The 16352-nt window shown below is 35.5% G+C and overlaps 2 protein-coding genes across 2 annotated transcripts in view; one reads left to right on the top strand and one right to left on the bottom strand.

Moving 5' to 3' along the window:
- LOC120634398 (soluble guanylate cyclase 88E) overlaps positions 1–6294 on the top strand; it is an 80912-nt gene extending 74618 nt beyond the window's left edge. The window contains exons 12-17 of the mRNA XM_039904930.1: positions 165–392; positions 1223–1606; positions 2111–2225; positions 3226–3307; positions 4341–4488; positions 5935–6294. Coding sequence (XP_039760864.1) covers positions 165–392; positions 1223–1606; positions 2111–2225; positions 3226–3307; positions 4341–4488; positions 5935–6245 — 1268 coding nt within the window. The 3' untranslated portion in view covers positions 6246–6294. The remainder of the gene's footprint in view (positions 1–164; positions 393–1222; positions 1607–2110; positions 2226–3225; positions 3308–4340; positions 4489–5934) is intronic.
- A 3651-nt stretch (positions 6295–9945) lies between these two features.
- On the bottom strand, positions 9946–14902 carry LOC120634403 (luciferin sulfotransferase). Its single transcript, XM_039904935.1, has 5 exons — positions 14695–14902; positions 13850–13926; positions 12897–13091; positions 11547–11700; positions 9946–10606 (listed from the first exon to the last, which is right to left on the bottom strand). The coding sequence occupies exons 1-5, from the start codon at positions 14900–14902 to the stop codon at positions 10245–10247; spliced, it is 996 nt and encodes a 331-aa protein (XP_039760869.1). The 3' UTR covers positions 9946–10244.
- Between the last annotated feature and the right edge of the window lie 1450 nt (positions 14903–16352).

The raw sequence follows: 16352 nt of genomic DNA, 5'->3' as shown, positions 1-16352 counted from the left end.
GTACGTCTAAAGTAAAGTATTATTTCAATTTACATTTACACGTTGTATATCTGAATGGGTTCTGCTGATTTTCCTTGCCGGCACCCTCGATATTACAAAGATATACGAAACTGAGTGAGCATCAGATCTCAATCCTTCAATTTAGTTCCTCTATTTTTATCCAGGATCACATCTATCAATCCGAGTGGGAGTCCATTCGGGAGCAGTAGTGGCCGGAATCGTGGGCCTCAAGATGCCCCGCTACTGCCTCTTCGGGGACTCCGTCAACACAGCGTCCCGCATGGAGTCCACCTCTGAGGCCATGAGGATCCATATCTCGCAGACCACACAGGAATTGCTGTCACCCTGCTACAAAGTTACTGAACGGGGGGAGATTCAGGTCAAAGGGAAAGGTAATTCGCCAAAGCGAAGAGGTAAAAATTGTGAACAGTGGTTTATTTTTTTAGTTATAAGATAACAACACGCAACTTTATCGCTAACCGAGCTTATTTTTTCTGTATCTAGTTTCGAGAAACGTTTTTTACCTGAATAAATCTCCGTATAAGCTCGTGCGAAACGTAATAATTTACGTTATAGGCCCTTAGCCTTCAAGTATTTGTATGACAACGGTTAATAGGCATACGAGTAGCTAGAGGATGGCACATAAATTTTGGTTAACACGACATTCTATTAACCTAATAATACCCTATGAAAATTTAAATCTTAATACTACACTACAATTTAAAATTCCAATTTGGTTGATCCACAAAGTACATTCACGGACTTCTGACATTTCAAACGTTGGAACTCAAATCACACTCCATCGGTTCTCCGAGCTATGTTCCCCACCCGTTTCCACTTCAGCTTTATGACTCGCTGAGCTATGTCAGTAACTCTGGTTCTTGTACGGATATACTTCCAACATTACTCTCTCCATAGCCCGCTGAGTGATTCTGAGGCCCATAGTAAGCGATCACGTTTGGGATTGTGCATAGTTCCAACAATAAACCTTTTACTTGAAAAAAGATATGTTTTTGTAGACAGTTAAAATCTAATTAATTTGACTAGTAAACCGGTCACATAGTTTCATAGTTTAGCTATAACTGACTTCTGCTTATTCACATCGCTCTGAAGGGAAGGCACCCTAAGAGATCAATAAAAATTTTCAAGCGATATAACTCTTTCTTTAAGAGACCATAATGCTCAAAAATATTGATCTTATCAATGAATCCTGTATCCACAGGCGCTATGAAGACCTACTGGCTGGAGGGTTGCGAATCAAGACCAGCTCTAACGAAGATTATTTCAACGCAAATCGAGCCTATCTCCCAACTTGAATGGGAAAGAGCCGCTGACGCCAGGGACAGTATTGCAGAACATTCTGCCCAACAGTACAACAATAAGGAAACCAATTCATTCCTCTTTGCAAGCGCCAACTCCGAACCTAATTCCCTTTTAAATAGCCCTTGTAATCCCTTTGCATTCCAACCATCGGCTCCAACTCTAAAGCAGACTCCGACTGTGACGTCACCCGTGGAAGAGAGAAGAATGTATTCTCCTGTCACATTCCAAGATGTTGCCAGACGGAGTATAGCGAATTCACCAAATAGGACTGATAAAGATAAAGGTATATTTGATAGAAGCAGACGTGGATTTGCTAAATTCCATGATATACAATGAACTCAAAAAGCGAAAAGCAGGAAAATCGGTGCAATTTACAATTGCTCCAATCTTAACACCTACTTCTCTACCCACGATTTATTAAAATTGAACAAAATATAAATGACATAGTACAGATTTTCCATCTTTTTACGGATTTAGCAAATTAAGATTAAATGTGTATTGCCTAAAAAAATAAGTATCAATCTTGATACTTATTGAATATTTTTATGAATTATGTATATAATTCATAAAAATATTCATCAGGCATGTCAGTACCAATAACACTAGCTACGCTTACTTTGGGGCTAGATGGCGATGGGTGTATTGTCGTAGTATATTTATTTATTTATTTAACTAGCTACAAGCCCAGCGTCCCAAACCGTCTCAATGGGATATACCTTTAGTCTAGCAGTGGACTATTGTAGATTGATGAAGTTATACAGGACTTTCAATCATAACTTGTTTACAGATTTCCGCGCCTTACCAGAATCAAGATCGACATCTACAAGCGTGGGCGGTCCGTGGACTGACGCGGAGTCACTGGACCCACAAAGAACCTTGGACAGCTTGAACTCTTCATTTTGGTACTTACATACTAGCTGTTTCCAACGAAAGATTAGCGCGTAATGTTATTTTCGCCACGAGAATATTTAAGTCATAGTAAATTCGTCCAGTAATTCTAATTTTATATTCTCTCCTTTACTACGGAGATGGGGCAGCGGCGGGATCTGTGCTAGTACTACCATCTGCTGCGATCACCAATCCGTCTGCCCAGCTTGCTGATTATAGTTGGGAGAGACCTTTAGTCCAGCCGTAGACTGGCGATATAGGCTTTTAACTAATTTTATTTAGATAATGGACGGACTATATTTTGTAAAGATAAATATTAACCTTATCACCAAAGGCCGCCTTTTGCATATAATTTACGTTAATGTAAGTGTTCCTGTGTGTTTTTACTTTATCATGCAATAAAGTTGTTTAAATAAATAAATAAAAAATAAAATATTTGCTGCCTAAAAATCATTACCCGGCTAAGTTTTATGTGGGCTCTTCTTAGACCAGGGTGCGTTTAAACCCTCGTAGCTTTAGGTTTAAATAGGCGAACGAAGTTATCACCATCCCCTTAAAATTATGTAAACATATACGAGTATGTATGAACGCTTTATAAGTGCCTGTGATAGGCCTACATGAATGAAGAAATTTTGAATTTTAATTTATTTTCATAATACTTACACAAAGTGCATTTTAGTGGCTTATTTATAAGAGATACGGTTTCGCGAGTATTATTCTTTGAATCTACTAAAGACGAATATTTTTTTAGATCAAATGTCGGTACTATGACTGGCCAATAAGAATTTCCGGCTGAAATCTTATTATTAATGTATTATTCTATAGGTGTAGTAGTTAGTAATTTATTAATACATACAAACATACAGAAAATGCAATCAATTCGCTTTGATATAGATAGTATATACCTAGGCTTTTTTATGTTTCTGATAGATTTTAAATGTGAATATTGGTAAGTTAGTTTGAGATAATTTATTGTTTTTAATAGACTGTTTGCATGAAACATGTTGTTCTTAGTTACAGTTCCACGTCCCCTTGCAGAGTAGGAACTGCGCCGATAACAAAAGAACGTGATAGTGATGTATTTACAGACAATGTGGTGAGTTTAACTTTTTGAAATAAATTAACTTACCTTTGGAGAAAACTATAGATCCACTATACGAGTTGGGCCAAAACTTTTTATTTTCTTCCCTCTGTTTTCAATTTCTTTAAAAGTCACAAAAAAATAAATATGTATGCTACGTTTTTACCTCGACGACGGACGGGAATTTCCATGGCAGGGACAAAAGAATGAAGGACTCGTTCGAAACTCAAATTAATCAACGATTGTACAACGCGTCCTTAATGTAGGATTTGTTTCAAAATTCCGTTTGTTATTGCATTGAAATTAAAAAGTTACATACGCAAAGAACAGAAAATGATGGTGTCTACTGTCAAATGACTTAGTCATATAAAATTTCCTACTTAAAGTAATAGACAATAGTGTTAAAAACTCAGTTAGGGGTTTCTTCTCCGGTTGCCTATAAAACACAAAAAATGTTGAAAAACAAAAAAAATCCTTACCATGTTATCCTTTACCGCACCAGAGTGCCAAGTGTACGATTTTCCACCTACATTTACTTGTTTCATCGCGTAAAAGTTAACTATGATTTATATGATATCGAAAGATGGCGATCTTTGACGGCTGAGTGGCGCAGTGGGTAGCGACCCTGCTTTCTGAGTCCAAGGTCGTGGGTTCGATTCCCACAACTGGAAAATGTTTGTGTGATGAACATGAATGTTTTTCAGTGTCTGGGTGTTTATCTGTATATTATAAGTATTTATGTGTATTATATTCATAACAAATATTCATCAGCTATCTTAGTTCCCATAACACAAGCTACGCTTACCTTGAGGCTAGATGGCGACGTGTGTGTTGTCGTAGTATATTATTTATTAAATATACTTATCTAGTTACAAATAGTGGGAATATTTGCGCGATCGTATAACTAAACCTAGGTAAAAGATCTGCGATAGAGTAGCGTTCCGGGGATCGAACTCAATACTTCCGAGTGGAGGCCGAAGCTCTAACCACTAGGCTATCACTGCTAACTACTAAGACCACAGAAATCAAAAGAGGTTTTCTTTCTCAGTGTACAGTGCGCAAATCACCTGCGCACTCTGCACCAGTGGGCGTGACCAAAACCCTGAATTTTGGTGCCGCGGCAGTTTCCGAGTCACAGCCTCGCACTGCTTCCCCATCGCCTATCCCCGCGCCGCAGCATAGCATCGACGATATCGGTCAGTATAATACAATTATATAATATTTATTACCTTTATATAATACAATTCAAGATCCTTGGTAGAAGTAGAGCTTATTTAGTCATCGTTATCAGCCCATTACAGAGCAAGGGATCTCAGAAAGATAAACCTAGAGGCCTTAGTCGAAACGTTATCCAGATGCAGATTTGCAGACATAAAACGCCTTTAAGAACATTGTAGAAGACTCTCGGACATGCAGATTTCCTAGCGACGGGTTCCTTCACAGATGATACAAGTGATATTTTTATCATCAACACTCAACCGATAGATGTCCACAGCTGGACATAGGGAGGATCTTTTGTAGGGAGTTCCAATATCCACTCTCCAGCAACTCCCAGCGACTCGCTTAATTTAATTTAAATTAGTTCGAGGTCGCAATTCTAGAACTTTGGGACACAACTGCCTTTGGTTCCCCCAGTTATGTGCCCCGCCCATTGCAACAGCTTCTTGACTCGCTGAGCTATGTCTGTAGCTCTAGTTCTTTTACGGGTCTCCTCATTTCTGACTGGATCAAATAAATAAGCTCCGAGCATATAGCTCTCCATCGCCTTCTGAGACGCTGAGCTTTCATATGGTCCAGAAGAAAGCTCCCATGGCCATAATAAATTACTAGTTACAGCAACTGATGACTTCTTCCCGGTAGAATCTGCCTGCTGAATCGGTGGAAAAGACACTAGAAACAGACAGGCTTGACGTTTTAAGTGCTTAGAGAGTGCTACTTGAAATAAAAGAGATCTGAATATATTGAACTTGTATTTGTTACTAGCTGATGCCCGTGACATTGTACCCATTATGCCCATCATTTTTCTCCGGATAAAAGGTATCCCTTATCCAGAATTGAGGATTATCTCTTTCGAAGCCCTGCATATGAACATACAAAGTCTTTTTTTTTTTTTATTTCCGGGAACGACTTAGCCAATTGCTTTTCCGGGATATAAGGAAATAAAATATCCTCTATGTCCATCTACAGAACGTAAGCTATCATCATCATATCAACCCATTAACGGTCCACTACTGGGAACGGGTCTCCTCCCACAATGAGAAAGGTTTAGGCTGTAGTCTACCACGCTGGCCCAGTGCGGATTGTTAGTCTCCAAACGCCTTTAAGAACATTATGAAGAACTCTCAGGCATGCAGGTTTCCTCACGATGATTTCCTTCGCCGTTGAAGCCAGTGATATGTTAATTGCTTAAAACGCACATAACTTACAAAAGATAAAGGTGCATGGGATTCAAACTCGGTCCCCTAAAAGTGAAGCCGGAGTCCTGACCACTAGGCTATCCCCGCTCCTACATAAGCTATATATATATACTATACCTAGTACTAAATTTCATCAAGGTCAGTGCGATAGTTGAGCCAGGTAACGAAAAAATAACTAACAAATTCACTGTCACGTCCATAAAATATTAGTTTGGATGTTTGCAGAAACCGATACAGAATACCAAGACGCGCATGGAGATGGAAACCACATTTGCGCGGCAACGGAAAACGCCGAGCTCCCGAAACAAAGCAAAGTCGGCAGGTTCCGAACACGGATATCTCTTCACCATAGAGTTTACAACTCAATACATCCAAATAAAGAATCTGTTAAAGACAAACTTGTACCGCTGTCGGCAAATATACAGCCCCATGGTCACCACCACACGAAAAATGTAAATCACCATCAATGCTGTGGCGCTTTCGGCAATCCCCATGTACGGCATAAATCAAGTAATTCCAGTTGTCGTTTAATATAATTTAATTATCTGTAGTTAGCAATCAATACCATAGACGTGTATTGGACTGTATGATAGTAAAATGAGATCAAAGAAATGAGATTAATAATATAAGCACTTTATTGATAATTGCTAGCGAAGGAAAATTACATTTTATGCCCGTTTTCACTAAACCTAGGAAACGCTTAAATCGTATGCCTCATGATTTAGGCGTCGAGAAAAGAAACATTTCACTAACTCTTAAGATAATGACTAAGGACGTAAGGCGCCATCTAAAGTTACGATATCGTATCGCTGTGGCGAAATGCTTAAGGAACTTGTAAACTGACTCTTAACAGATGAAATAGTAAACAAAATGGTTTTTTTTAATAACCTTAAATCCATACGAAAAATTAAAAATATGAGAATACAAACACAAAATAAGGCAAGAATCGTAGACAAGTTAGGTTAAATGAGTTGCCTAGTGAAATCGATGGGCGAAAGGTAAAAGTAGATTTAGGAATCTTTTTAGATTAAGACTTACCGTTCGTGAACTAATGCCCGATTATTATCTCTGTTTATTTACATTTGTAGCATCTTCGCGACTTTCTTTGCTTTAACAGAGGCATTCAAAACTGGGAGAAGGGATTGAAACGATTACTATTTACAAAGTACTAGTGTATGTCTCTATAAATATACACCTTAGGAAGCGAAGCAAACTGAGCGAAAGACGAACCCAGAAGTTTTTTCCCTACCAAAATTCGCTCAACACGGTTCAAGAAGTTTCGGAATCGTGACAGTTTTTGACCGAAAACTTTACTACTGGGATGCGATCGTGTAATTAAATCGTTCACAGAAAAAGTATTGTTCCATTTGTCACTCGTTATTTAATTCGAACTGTTTGAGGGATCATAGATGCTTTACGATTTGAATCGTTATCTAAGCCTGAGTGAAGATACTTTTTGCTTGACCAATCTCCGTTTTCAGTACCGACGAACAAGGAAATGCCTATCTTAGGAAATTCCTGGGCATACAACAACCGTTCACCATAACTTATTACCTAAGAGTTGGTGAAACGTTTTTCATCTATAGACATCGCCTAAATCATTACGCACTTAGGCAAGCATTTGAGTGAAAACGGACATAAGTTGCTTAAGTTAATGAACTTAGTCTTTAACTTAAGCAACGAGGGATCGTTGCTTAAGTTACAAAATTAATGAATTGTGAACGTTTGATCTACTACGAAAAAGGTAAAGACGTCAGAGTCTTGAATGTGATATTTTCTTGAATGTGAGGGTTGGAACCAGTCAACTAAAAGTCTCTGCAAGTTAATTCATAGTTCATTCATTCATTTGCTTTATTTGCCGAATGAGTTTTTACTGAGTTGGTACCTACTGGTAGTATTTTATTTCAAATAGATAAAAAGAATATGCAGCCCAAAAACGTCTATGCAAAAAATATCATAAAGACACAAATAATAATTTATTGTGTGATGTTTTCGGCCTAAAATTTATATTTATTTCTTAATTTGATGTTGTATTTTCTTAATCATACACAAGATATTTTTGTATTTTACAAACTTCCATCTTGACTTAGGTACCTACTTACTTTCACAGAATTAAGAACACACAGAAAACGTGTAAATGACTAATATTGAAGCATCACAAACCACTCCACTTTAGAAGTGTTACTCGACAGGCGGTTAGTAACTTCATTCCATTTAGCAGTTGACAGTAATTATTTCCCTATAATGTTCTAAATAAAATGTTAAAGTTTGAGAAGCAACATTATGTGTGTGAAGTGAGAAGTGCGCGGTGCGTTTTCACTTTTTGGATCACATGCAATAATGGCTGTATATTCTTAATTCTGTGCCTACTTATTATTAAAAACAAAACTGGAATGAATGTTGTAGAATTAAACGCATCAATTTTTTTGTGTATTTATATTATGGAGGGTAGAGGTAAGGAGAGTCATCTGTATATATGAAAAAGTGTCGTCAAATGTATTAAATTAGGATGGCGCCACATTTGCATCAGGGTAACTCTTAAAAGAAGCGCCAAATATAAATATTGTTAGAGTAGGCTTGAAAAATAAACAAGGAAGTATGGAGATACAAGGAAGTAAGGTTATATTTACCACAATATTTTGTACAACGTAAGTTGTTGAAATTCTCAATAATTAACTACTTTAGTCGATAATGACATGAAATTTTTTAACTCGGCATACTTCAATTCATCTACGATTGCTACATTCATACCATACCCTGTGCATCCACCAGCGCCATTGTGGAGGATTTTTGAACTGTTATTTAGCGCATACACTGGACACTTTTTCAACTTTTCTCCCATATAAGATGACTCTCCTTACCTCTACCCTCCATAATTTATATCATGTAATTACTAAGGGTTAGGATGTAGGTCCACATGCACAACATAAAAAAAAAAAAAAATAATTATAATAAGTAACTTGACATATTTTTATGCTAAATTAAATGTGATCTTTATAAACAACACTAGTCTCTTCTACAAGTATTTCGTTAGTTCAGAATGTTAATAAATTTATTAAATGATTTATTTTTGTTATTACATAAAAAATATTTTTTTAGCATTTAAGGCAATATTTTATTTTATCTTCTATATTCCAAAGATTTTTTCCAAAGAAGCTGTATATATTATAAACCAATATACCTATGTCGAGCAAGTTTTACGAATCTTAGAAAAGTTTAACAACTGTTAGGTTTTTTTTTAATAGTTTATCATACAAGTGTATCCACTTTATAGACAATAACTTTTTGCGAAACAAAACTTCGTTTTTCGACTTTGGTATTGAATTGAATACCCTGCTCTGTGAAAATTATTGCTTTCGAAATGAGCTTTACATTTGACAATAGTTATTAGATCTATCTATAAATATCTAAGCTGTTAAACAGCGTTTTATACCATTTCAAAGGCAATGTCTATTAACATTTCATTAGGTGTTAAATTACAATTCATAAAAATATTTTAAAATCGTTATCATCTTACTTATGCAGTTGCTATGTTTAGCTGACCCTTTTATTTTTATTAATTATATATTTTTGTATTAATTTTAATAATATATCTTTAGGATGTTCAATATAAATGAACGGCTTAAAATACTTATAAAGGCTTACCCTGGTGGCGTTTATATTAAGATAAAAAAATAACAAGACTGCTTGTCTTTGTTTGTTATTTTTTTATCTGTCTAATATTTTACCTCTTTACCTCCGGTCTCTATGTTTTAGAACGTTCATTGAGATAGAGTAGCAATTCTTTCTAATAAACACCTAATACTCTTATTGAATAACGTTAAAAGTATACTTACCAGCTATTAAGTGGAACTATTTAGCTTTTAAGTAAAAATGGGTTAGATTCACCAAAATCCCATTTAACCTCATCAAGAAATATATAGTCTGTCAACTAAGAATGTTCTAGTCGTTTTGAGATTATCAATGTATTAAAATTAATTATTATCTACAGGTATTTTACGCGTAGGTACAGACGTTGGTTTTACATAAGTTGAAAAGGTACATCATCATTTTATGAATAATGTTTCCCTAAACGAAATATTATAATATGTATTAAGTCCAACAGCTAAGTAAGCGTTTAAGATGAAATACTTAATAATTTTAAGCTCTCCAGTATAAAAATATACGATTATGTGAATTATATGTTTTAAATAAAAAATGTCACTGTCACTATTGTGAAAATAAAACACGTTAAAGCTCATTTCCTAAATTTTATTTCCTCTGATTCACCACTTTTTGTCACTTGATAACACATTAGATGTCGTACTATTCTATATAGCATCTATTTAATAAACAATGAAAAATAAACAAAAACATAATTTTAAAAGATTGTGTAAAATGGTACCAATCCATACCTAAACCTCCATTATTTTACATAAAAATTCACCTCAATACATTTTATTAATTGTTATTTGAGAATTAATTTAAAACTTTTCATTAAAGCTACCATAAAAATAATTTCCATTAATATTAAAATTATATGAAAAAAACAACATTTACTCAAAACTTAGTTCGGTTCCTTTCATATTCTGCTCAGCCCAATCGTCAAAACGTCGGGACAAATCATCCGACATATAATTCTTCCAATCTCCTATTTCTCCTTTTCTTATAAACCTCAAAGGAGTCTGTTCCAAGAAAGATTTTCCAAAAGACTTCTCCAAAATGGCCTCCAAATTCACAGCGCGATTTGTCTTCATGTTTTGGAAAGATAAATGGTCGCAAAGTTTGAAAATTTCCTCATCACTGAGATTTTTGCCGAGGAATTGGGCAGTTTTCCTGACGACGTTTGGCAAATCCCGCTTCATCTCTTCAAACTTGATGAATAGAACATGAGGATCGTCGCGCCTTTTCCAGAAACCTATAACATAAAGTAAAAAATAAGGGCTATCATTCGAGAGAGGAACAGTTTTTTGCTTGCGGTATAAAACTGTTTTTAGAAAGTGGCAAGTATTAAATGCATTAGATAGTTAAAAGAAATATACTTGGCGATTCAAAAGGTAAGTCCTAGGCGATCCTTTGATTCTTAGATAAACATGTTTGGATTGATAGTTATAAGAACTGTATAATTTGACACTGGATGATATCAATTCAATCTGAAACGTCAATTGAAACAAATACTGATCCGTAACTGCGAGTAAAGTGAACGTAACCTCATAAATCTAAAACCACCATAATTTTCTGTACGATTGTGTAAAAAAGTATAGGTATAATTGATAGTTTAAATCGAATTTGTTACATTTAAAAAAAAGGAAATTCTTATAGTACGCTTTAAAATGTGGACCACTAAAATTAAAGTGGCTTGAAAAGTTGATCAATAAGTTGCATATTATTATGAAAGTTAATATTTATTTTGATTTAATTTTTTTGTAGTAGGTTATTTTTGTTGTACATATTTTTATTCTTCTGTAATTATTATTATATTTATTTAACACCATACAAATCAATATTCTCTGTTGGTAGAGTCACTAAATACAGACTTTAATGAATTTCAATATAAAAATAAACTTTCAGTACTCGTAAATTGTTTTCTTTTAGTAAGTACCTAAGCTAAAGTTTCTTTAGTAAGTACCTAAGTTTTAATCACAGAGAGACCGGAAAAGAAGAGAGAGAAGGTATAAAGAGAAGAAGATATGTAAATTCCGTAGTTTTAATATAGCAAAAGTACTGTTATCATTTATAACTTATCACAATCACTGAAATGTTGTAAGTACTTACGTATCAATAGTGCTTTCAAAGCTTTTTTGAATACGGAAATTTCAACCTTGAATCAGAAAGCACAAGTATATACCAATATTTACCATGAATATGATTCCAAACGGGACCAAAAGGCGCACGGTCCCTGATGAAGAGGTCACAGAAGTCCTCGAACGTGCCCTTGAGCCCGTGCACCAATGAGCAGTAATGATAGTAGGACACTACCATGTCCTTCGGGTTACGAGATGTGTATATCACCTGGTGGATAGATGGATATTATAACTTTTTACCTAGCCACACGTTCATGATGCACAATTTTCATCTCCATCATAAATAACGTGTAAATGAAAGCCGAAATAATACTTAACAGGCTTTAGAGGTATATTATGTACTGTCTCTGAGACATATCTGTGAAACCGAAAACCAAATAGTTTTTAGTAAACCAGTAATACAGCCCTAAAAATCAAGTGACTCCTGTCACTTTATTAGGTACGTGTCGCGTAGTGTAGGTACTATGCGCGTGTCGGTCTTTAGTCTTCAATAGCGTTGTGTGAAATTAACACTTACGAATGTATTGAATTGGTTTGTATGGAAAAATAAATATGCTTCTTTAAATTTAATTTTTTTCAAGTTTATTCCTTATGAAATATACTACTTATACACCCTTCAACATTATTTCGTAATTCGGTTACACGTGATGTAAAGTATTTAGTTACATTATAATTTTTTTTTTCTTACGTGTCGTTACTTTTAGTTTTGTTTATTTGAGAAAATAATAGAAACACATCTCATCAGAAAATCTCATTCTATTGTGTTGGTTTTTATTTATTTTATCTCATTTGTTTTTTTATATTTTTAAGTCATATTTAACACTAAAAAGTAATGAAAATATTGTTTACTGTATGAGACAAGTTTGAAAACATGGCGTTCATTTATAAGTAACTGTCAAATTTGACTACCTTAAATTGTTGGATAGAAGCAGGCGTTACTTTGCAGAAATCCATAATATATTATGAAAATTAAGCTTTATTTGCTATACACCGCGAACAGCAGGAGAATCTGTATTTCGTAATTTATAATTTCTTCAATGTGTAATGTGTATACTCCACACCAAACAGCTTCTCGGCAATGCACCCAATGAAAATGTAGACTTTACAATGAATGAATGAATGACTAAACAATTATTCATTGTAAAGTCAACATCTGAGGATGCTCCGGTTTCGGAGCGAAACGTGCGTATAGGGTGCATTGCCGAGGAGCTGTTTGGTGTGGAGTATACGGATTGAAGAAATTATAATTTACACCATACAGATTCTCCTGCTGTTCGCGGAGTAGGTACTTATAGCAAATTAAGCTTCATTTTCATAATACCTTAGATTAAAATTATTATTTATCAACTAAGAGAAAACAGAACTTTCGCTGTTGGATATGTTGGTTAGATACTTCCTACATACCTTAGGTTTAACGGATCCATCTTCGTTCAATATATCGGTAGGCAGCAGGTCCCAGGGAAGGTGGCTGCGGATGTAGCGGGGATGGGCTAAGCGGTACTTGACGAGGTCCACGGAAGTTCCCTTCACAGACTCGTCATGCCATTCTGCGTGCCCGTCCACCATTATACACGAGAGCTCTACTAGAGGGCAGCGTATCTAAGAAATGTCATTATCATCAATCTATTACGTGTGATGGTGATTGCGTACCTGTCTGACAAGAGGCTTACGACAGGCGTAAATCTCACTAAGATAGTTGCTGTCAAAAGTCACTGCTGATTAAGAATACAGGATAATTTATTTTTCAGTGAGGATATTTATTTCATACATGAACCAAATTAATGGACATATATTTTTTTTATTTTTGCGTTTTACGTAACGATACAGAAATTAACGGTTACAAAAGATTAGTCCCTGGAATAGATAATTATGGGCAACTAGCTCTCAGCTGTTAACTTGCGATCGACGTTCTCGCATTCGGTCTTATCGTCACAGCGGTAATTCCATAAAATAAGTCATAATAATAACTTAAACAATTAAAATTGAAAAACCCATTACTTACCTATGCATGCCACACATTACGTTTTTTTTTTTTTTAATTTACTACAAGTTAGCCCACGACTGCAATCTCACCTGGTGGTAAGTTATGATGCAGCCCAAGATGGTAGGGGGCTATTATTTATTTAGATAGATACCTATTACAAGTAGCCATTTGCTTATTTTATGCTCGGCATGGTAAAAAAAAAATGAAAAATTTAGTGGAAATATGTTCCATTACCGATATACAAAAGGATAGACATGTTATACGGAAGATTAGTTTACCAAATGTATTGAGATGAACCCAGCGCAGAGCACAGGAAAAACGTAAACATACACGTTAAAAAATGCATCAAAGTATTTTAAAACAATAATAGTACCTGTTGCAGCGACTTTGCACCTTCGTAATCTAAGTCGTGGCCAATGAGCCAAACCATTTCTTGAGCCCAAGTTGAACCTGCACACAACGATTTTTTACAAAAAAAAAGATATTACACGAGATAAAAAGGCATTAGGAATAAAATATTAGGTATATTGTGAATATTTTATAGATTCATTAATGTTTTGTATTCATACATATAAGCACGTTTGAAACTTAAGAGCAACTGCTGATTTGAGTTCCAAGCTATATTTATGAAGTAAGTACATATTACTAAAAGTCCTTCAGAACGAACAAAGAAAATATTATTATTGATCATATTTCTTAGTAATGATAATTACATCATTTTCAGACAGAAAACAAAGTTAGTTAGCTTTTGGGATAATATAAAATACATCATTTTACCCCAAACTTGATTATGTTTTTGTGTTCAATTTTATTCATGCAACTGAAAATTGCAGTAAAAAAGTGTAAATGGAAAAGTGCACGGAGTGTTTTAGCAGATCATTGTCGCGTTTTAGTTTTAAATCGATTCCGATCATGACACCCTCTTAAAAAGTGGATAGGTATCATTAAAACTAACGGTGGCCTCCACGAATCTTTAAGAACTTTATGAAGAACTCTCAGGAATGCAGGTATCCTCCTGATGTTTTTCTTCACCGTTGAAGTAAGTGATATTTTAATTGCTTAAAACGCACATAACTTACAAAAGATACGGGTTGGGATTGGAACTCGGCCACCGGAAAATGAAGCCGAAGTCCTGATCACTGAGCTACCACCGCTTCCGCTTATTTAAGTATAATACTGTATAGTTCCACAAAATAAACAAAATAAAAAAAAACTCACCAGTTCGAGGATATGAGCACATCCAAACATCATCTTCCAACACCTCCATGTCCAGTATATCTTGACCTATCGTCATATAGTCAGCCGGCAGTATAACGCGTCCGGGATTAATTTCCACCATACAATCCACCTTATCGAACATACGGTCTATTTTATCACCCGTTTCCTTATCTAGTTTAGAAAAAGTCAAATTGGGTTTCGTCTTCATTTTGACAGGTTTTTTAACAGTTTTAAAAATTTACAGTAATAATAATAGCTAAGGCAGGTTCAAGAACACATTTGAATGTTTTTTTTCGTAGAAAAGAAAAACGCGTCTATCTCGAGCCGCTAAGGAAAGTGAATTGCTCGCGTGCAGTTTCAATGCATCGACCATTTTCCTCAAAACACTCTCTCTATATTGGAGTGTTCTTTAGTTTTCCATATGCACGATAAACATATCACGCACAGCCGAATATGACTAACAGATATAAAAAGATATTATTTCACTTTATGTAAGTTATTATTTTATTACCTATTCCTACTTAATAATTATTCCAACTTTCCCCTTTTCCAAAAAGTATTTAGCTACATCCTACTTGCTTATATAGATTGTGATTCTATATATAATACTAGGTGTTCCGCGGAACTTCGTCTGCATCAAATCGGTTATTATCGGTATTAATATCTTAAAAAACCAAGAACCTTCCAAACAATATACCTAGTTAGGAAGGTTACGCTGCCGGCTGCTGGGCGGCCCTCGGCTATCCTGTAGGAGCTGTTTGCTTTTCTGGGATAAAAAGAAGCCTACGAGCTATTCCAGACTACCTATATTGTATGTCTGTGCCAAATTTCAGCCAAATCAGTTCATTCGTTGTGGCGTTAAAGTGTTACAAACATCCATCCATCCATCTATCCATCCTCACAAACTAACACATTTATTAGTCGGATGGTACGCATGCATTCGATCGCTGTCCCATATGCCTTGCGACCAGGTGGACATCCGACATCGAACGAGTGGATGTGAATCGTTGAGTTTGAAACAAAAGACCTATGTCCAGCTGTGGACGTCAATCGGTTGATTTTTTGATGATGATGATGTATAAACGACTACAGTTCCTGTAACATTTAACGTCAGTTCCCTTTAAAATAGTTCCATTGCGATGGACTTTTTAAATTTAAGTAGGTCTTAAGCGGTGATGGTCTAGCGGTTACGACTTCAGTCTACCTTTTAGGGAGACCAAATTCGATCCCTGGCAAGCACCTCTAACATTTCGAAGCTATGTAGGTTTTAAAATATCACTTGCTTGTTGTAAAACATTTTGAGGAAACGTGCATGCCTCTTTGCGTTTTCTCCACAACATTCTCAAAGGTGTGGGAAGTCTCCGCACTTGGCCAGCATGGTGGACTGAGGCCTAAACCGTTCTCGTTTTGAAAGGAGGCCAAAAGCCTATAGTATTGATAACGATCATGATACTTTCAGGAGAGACCTCAGCATCAAACTTCAGTACACATCACTTACCTACTAACTGAACACTAAGGTATGTTTGCTCTCAAATAATTGTGAGTCTCACAGGACCAGAGATCTGGGACGATTTATCTTTAGCCCAACTTAAGCACTTTATGTATTACAGTTTTCTTTTCATTACACGTTAGCCCTTGAATGGAATCTGACCTTATGG

The sequence above is a fragment of the Pararge aegeria genome, chromosome 23 (assembly GCF_905163445.1).
Source record: "Pararge aegeria chromosome 23, ilParAegt1.1, whole genome shotgun sequence".
In the NCBI taxonomy this organism is placed as follows: Eukaryota; Metazoa; Arthropoda; class Insecta; order Lepidoptera; family Nymphalidae; genus Pararge; species Pararge aegeria.
This window is presented reverse-complemented; position numbering and strand designations above follow the sequence as displayed.

What these genes read in the sequence shown, in the direction of transcription:
- LOC120634403 (XM_039904935.1), bottom strand. Translation starts at nt 14,902, where the DNA reads ATGAAGACGAAACCCAATTTGACTTTTTCTAAACTAGATAAGGAAACG. An exon ending in GTGCAAAGTCGCTGCAACAG is followed by an intron (nt 13,092 to 13,849) that starts GTACTATTATTG and finishes GACATTTCTTAG; the next exon opens with ATACGCTGCCCTCTAGTAGA. An exon ending in CGTTTGGAATCATATTCATG is followed by an intron (nt 10,607 to 11,546) that starts GTAAATATTGGT and finishes TTTATGTTATAG; the next exon opens with GTTTCTGGAAAAGGCGCGAC.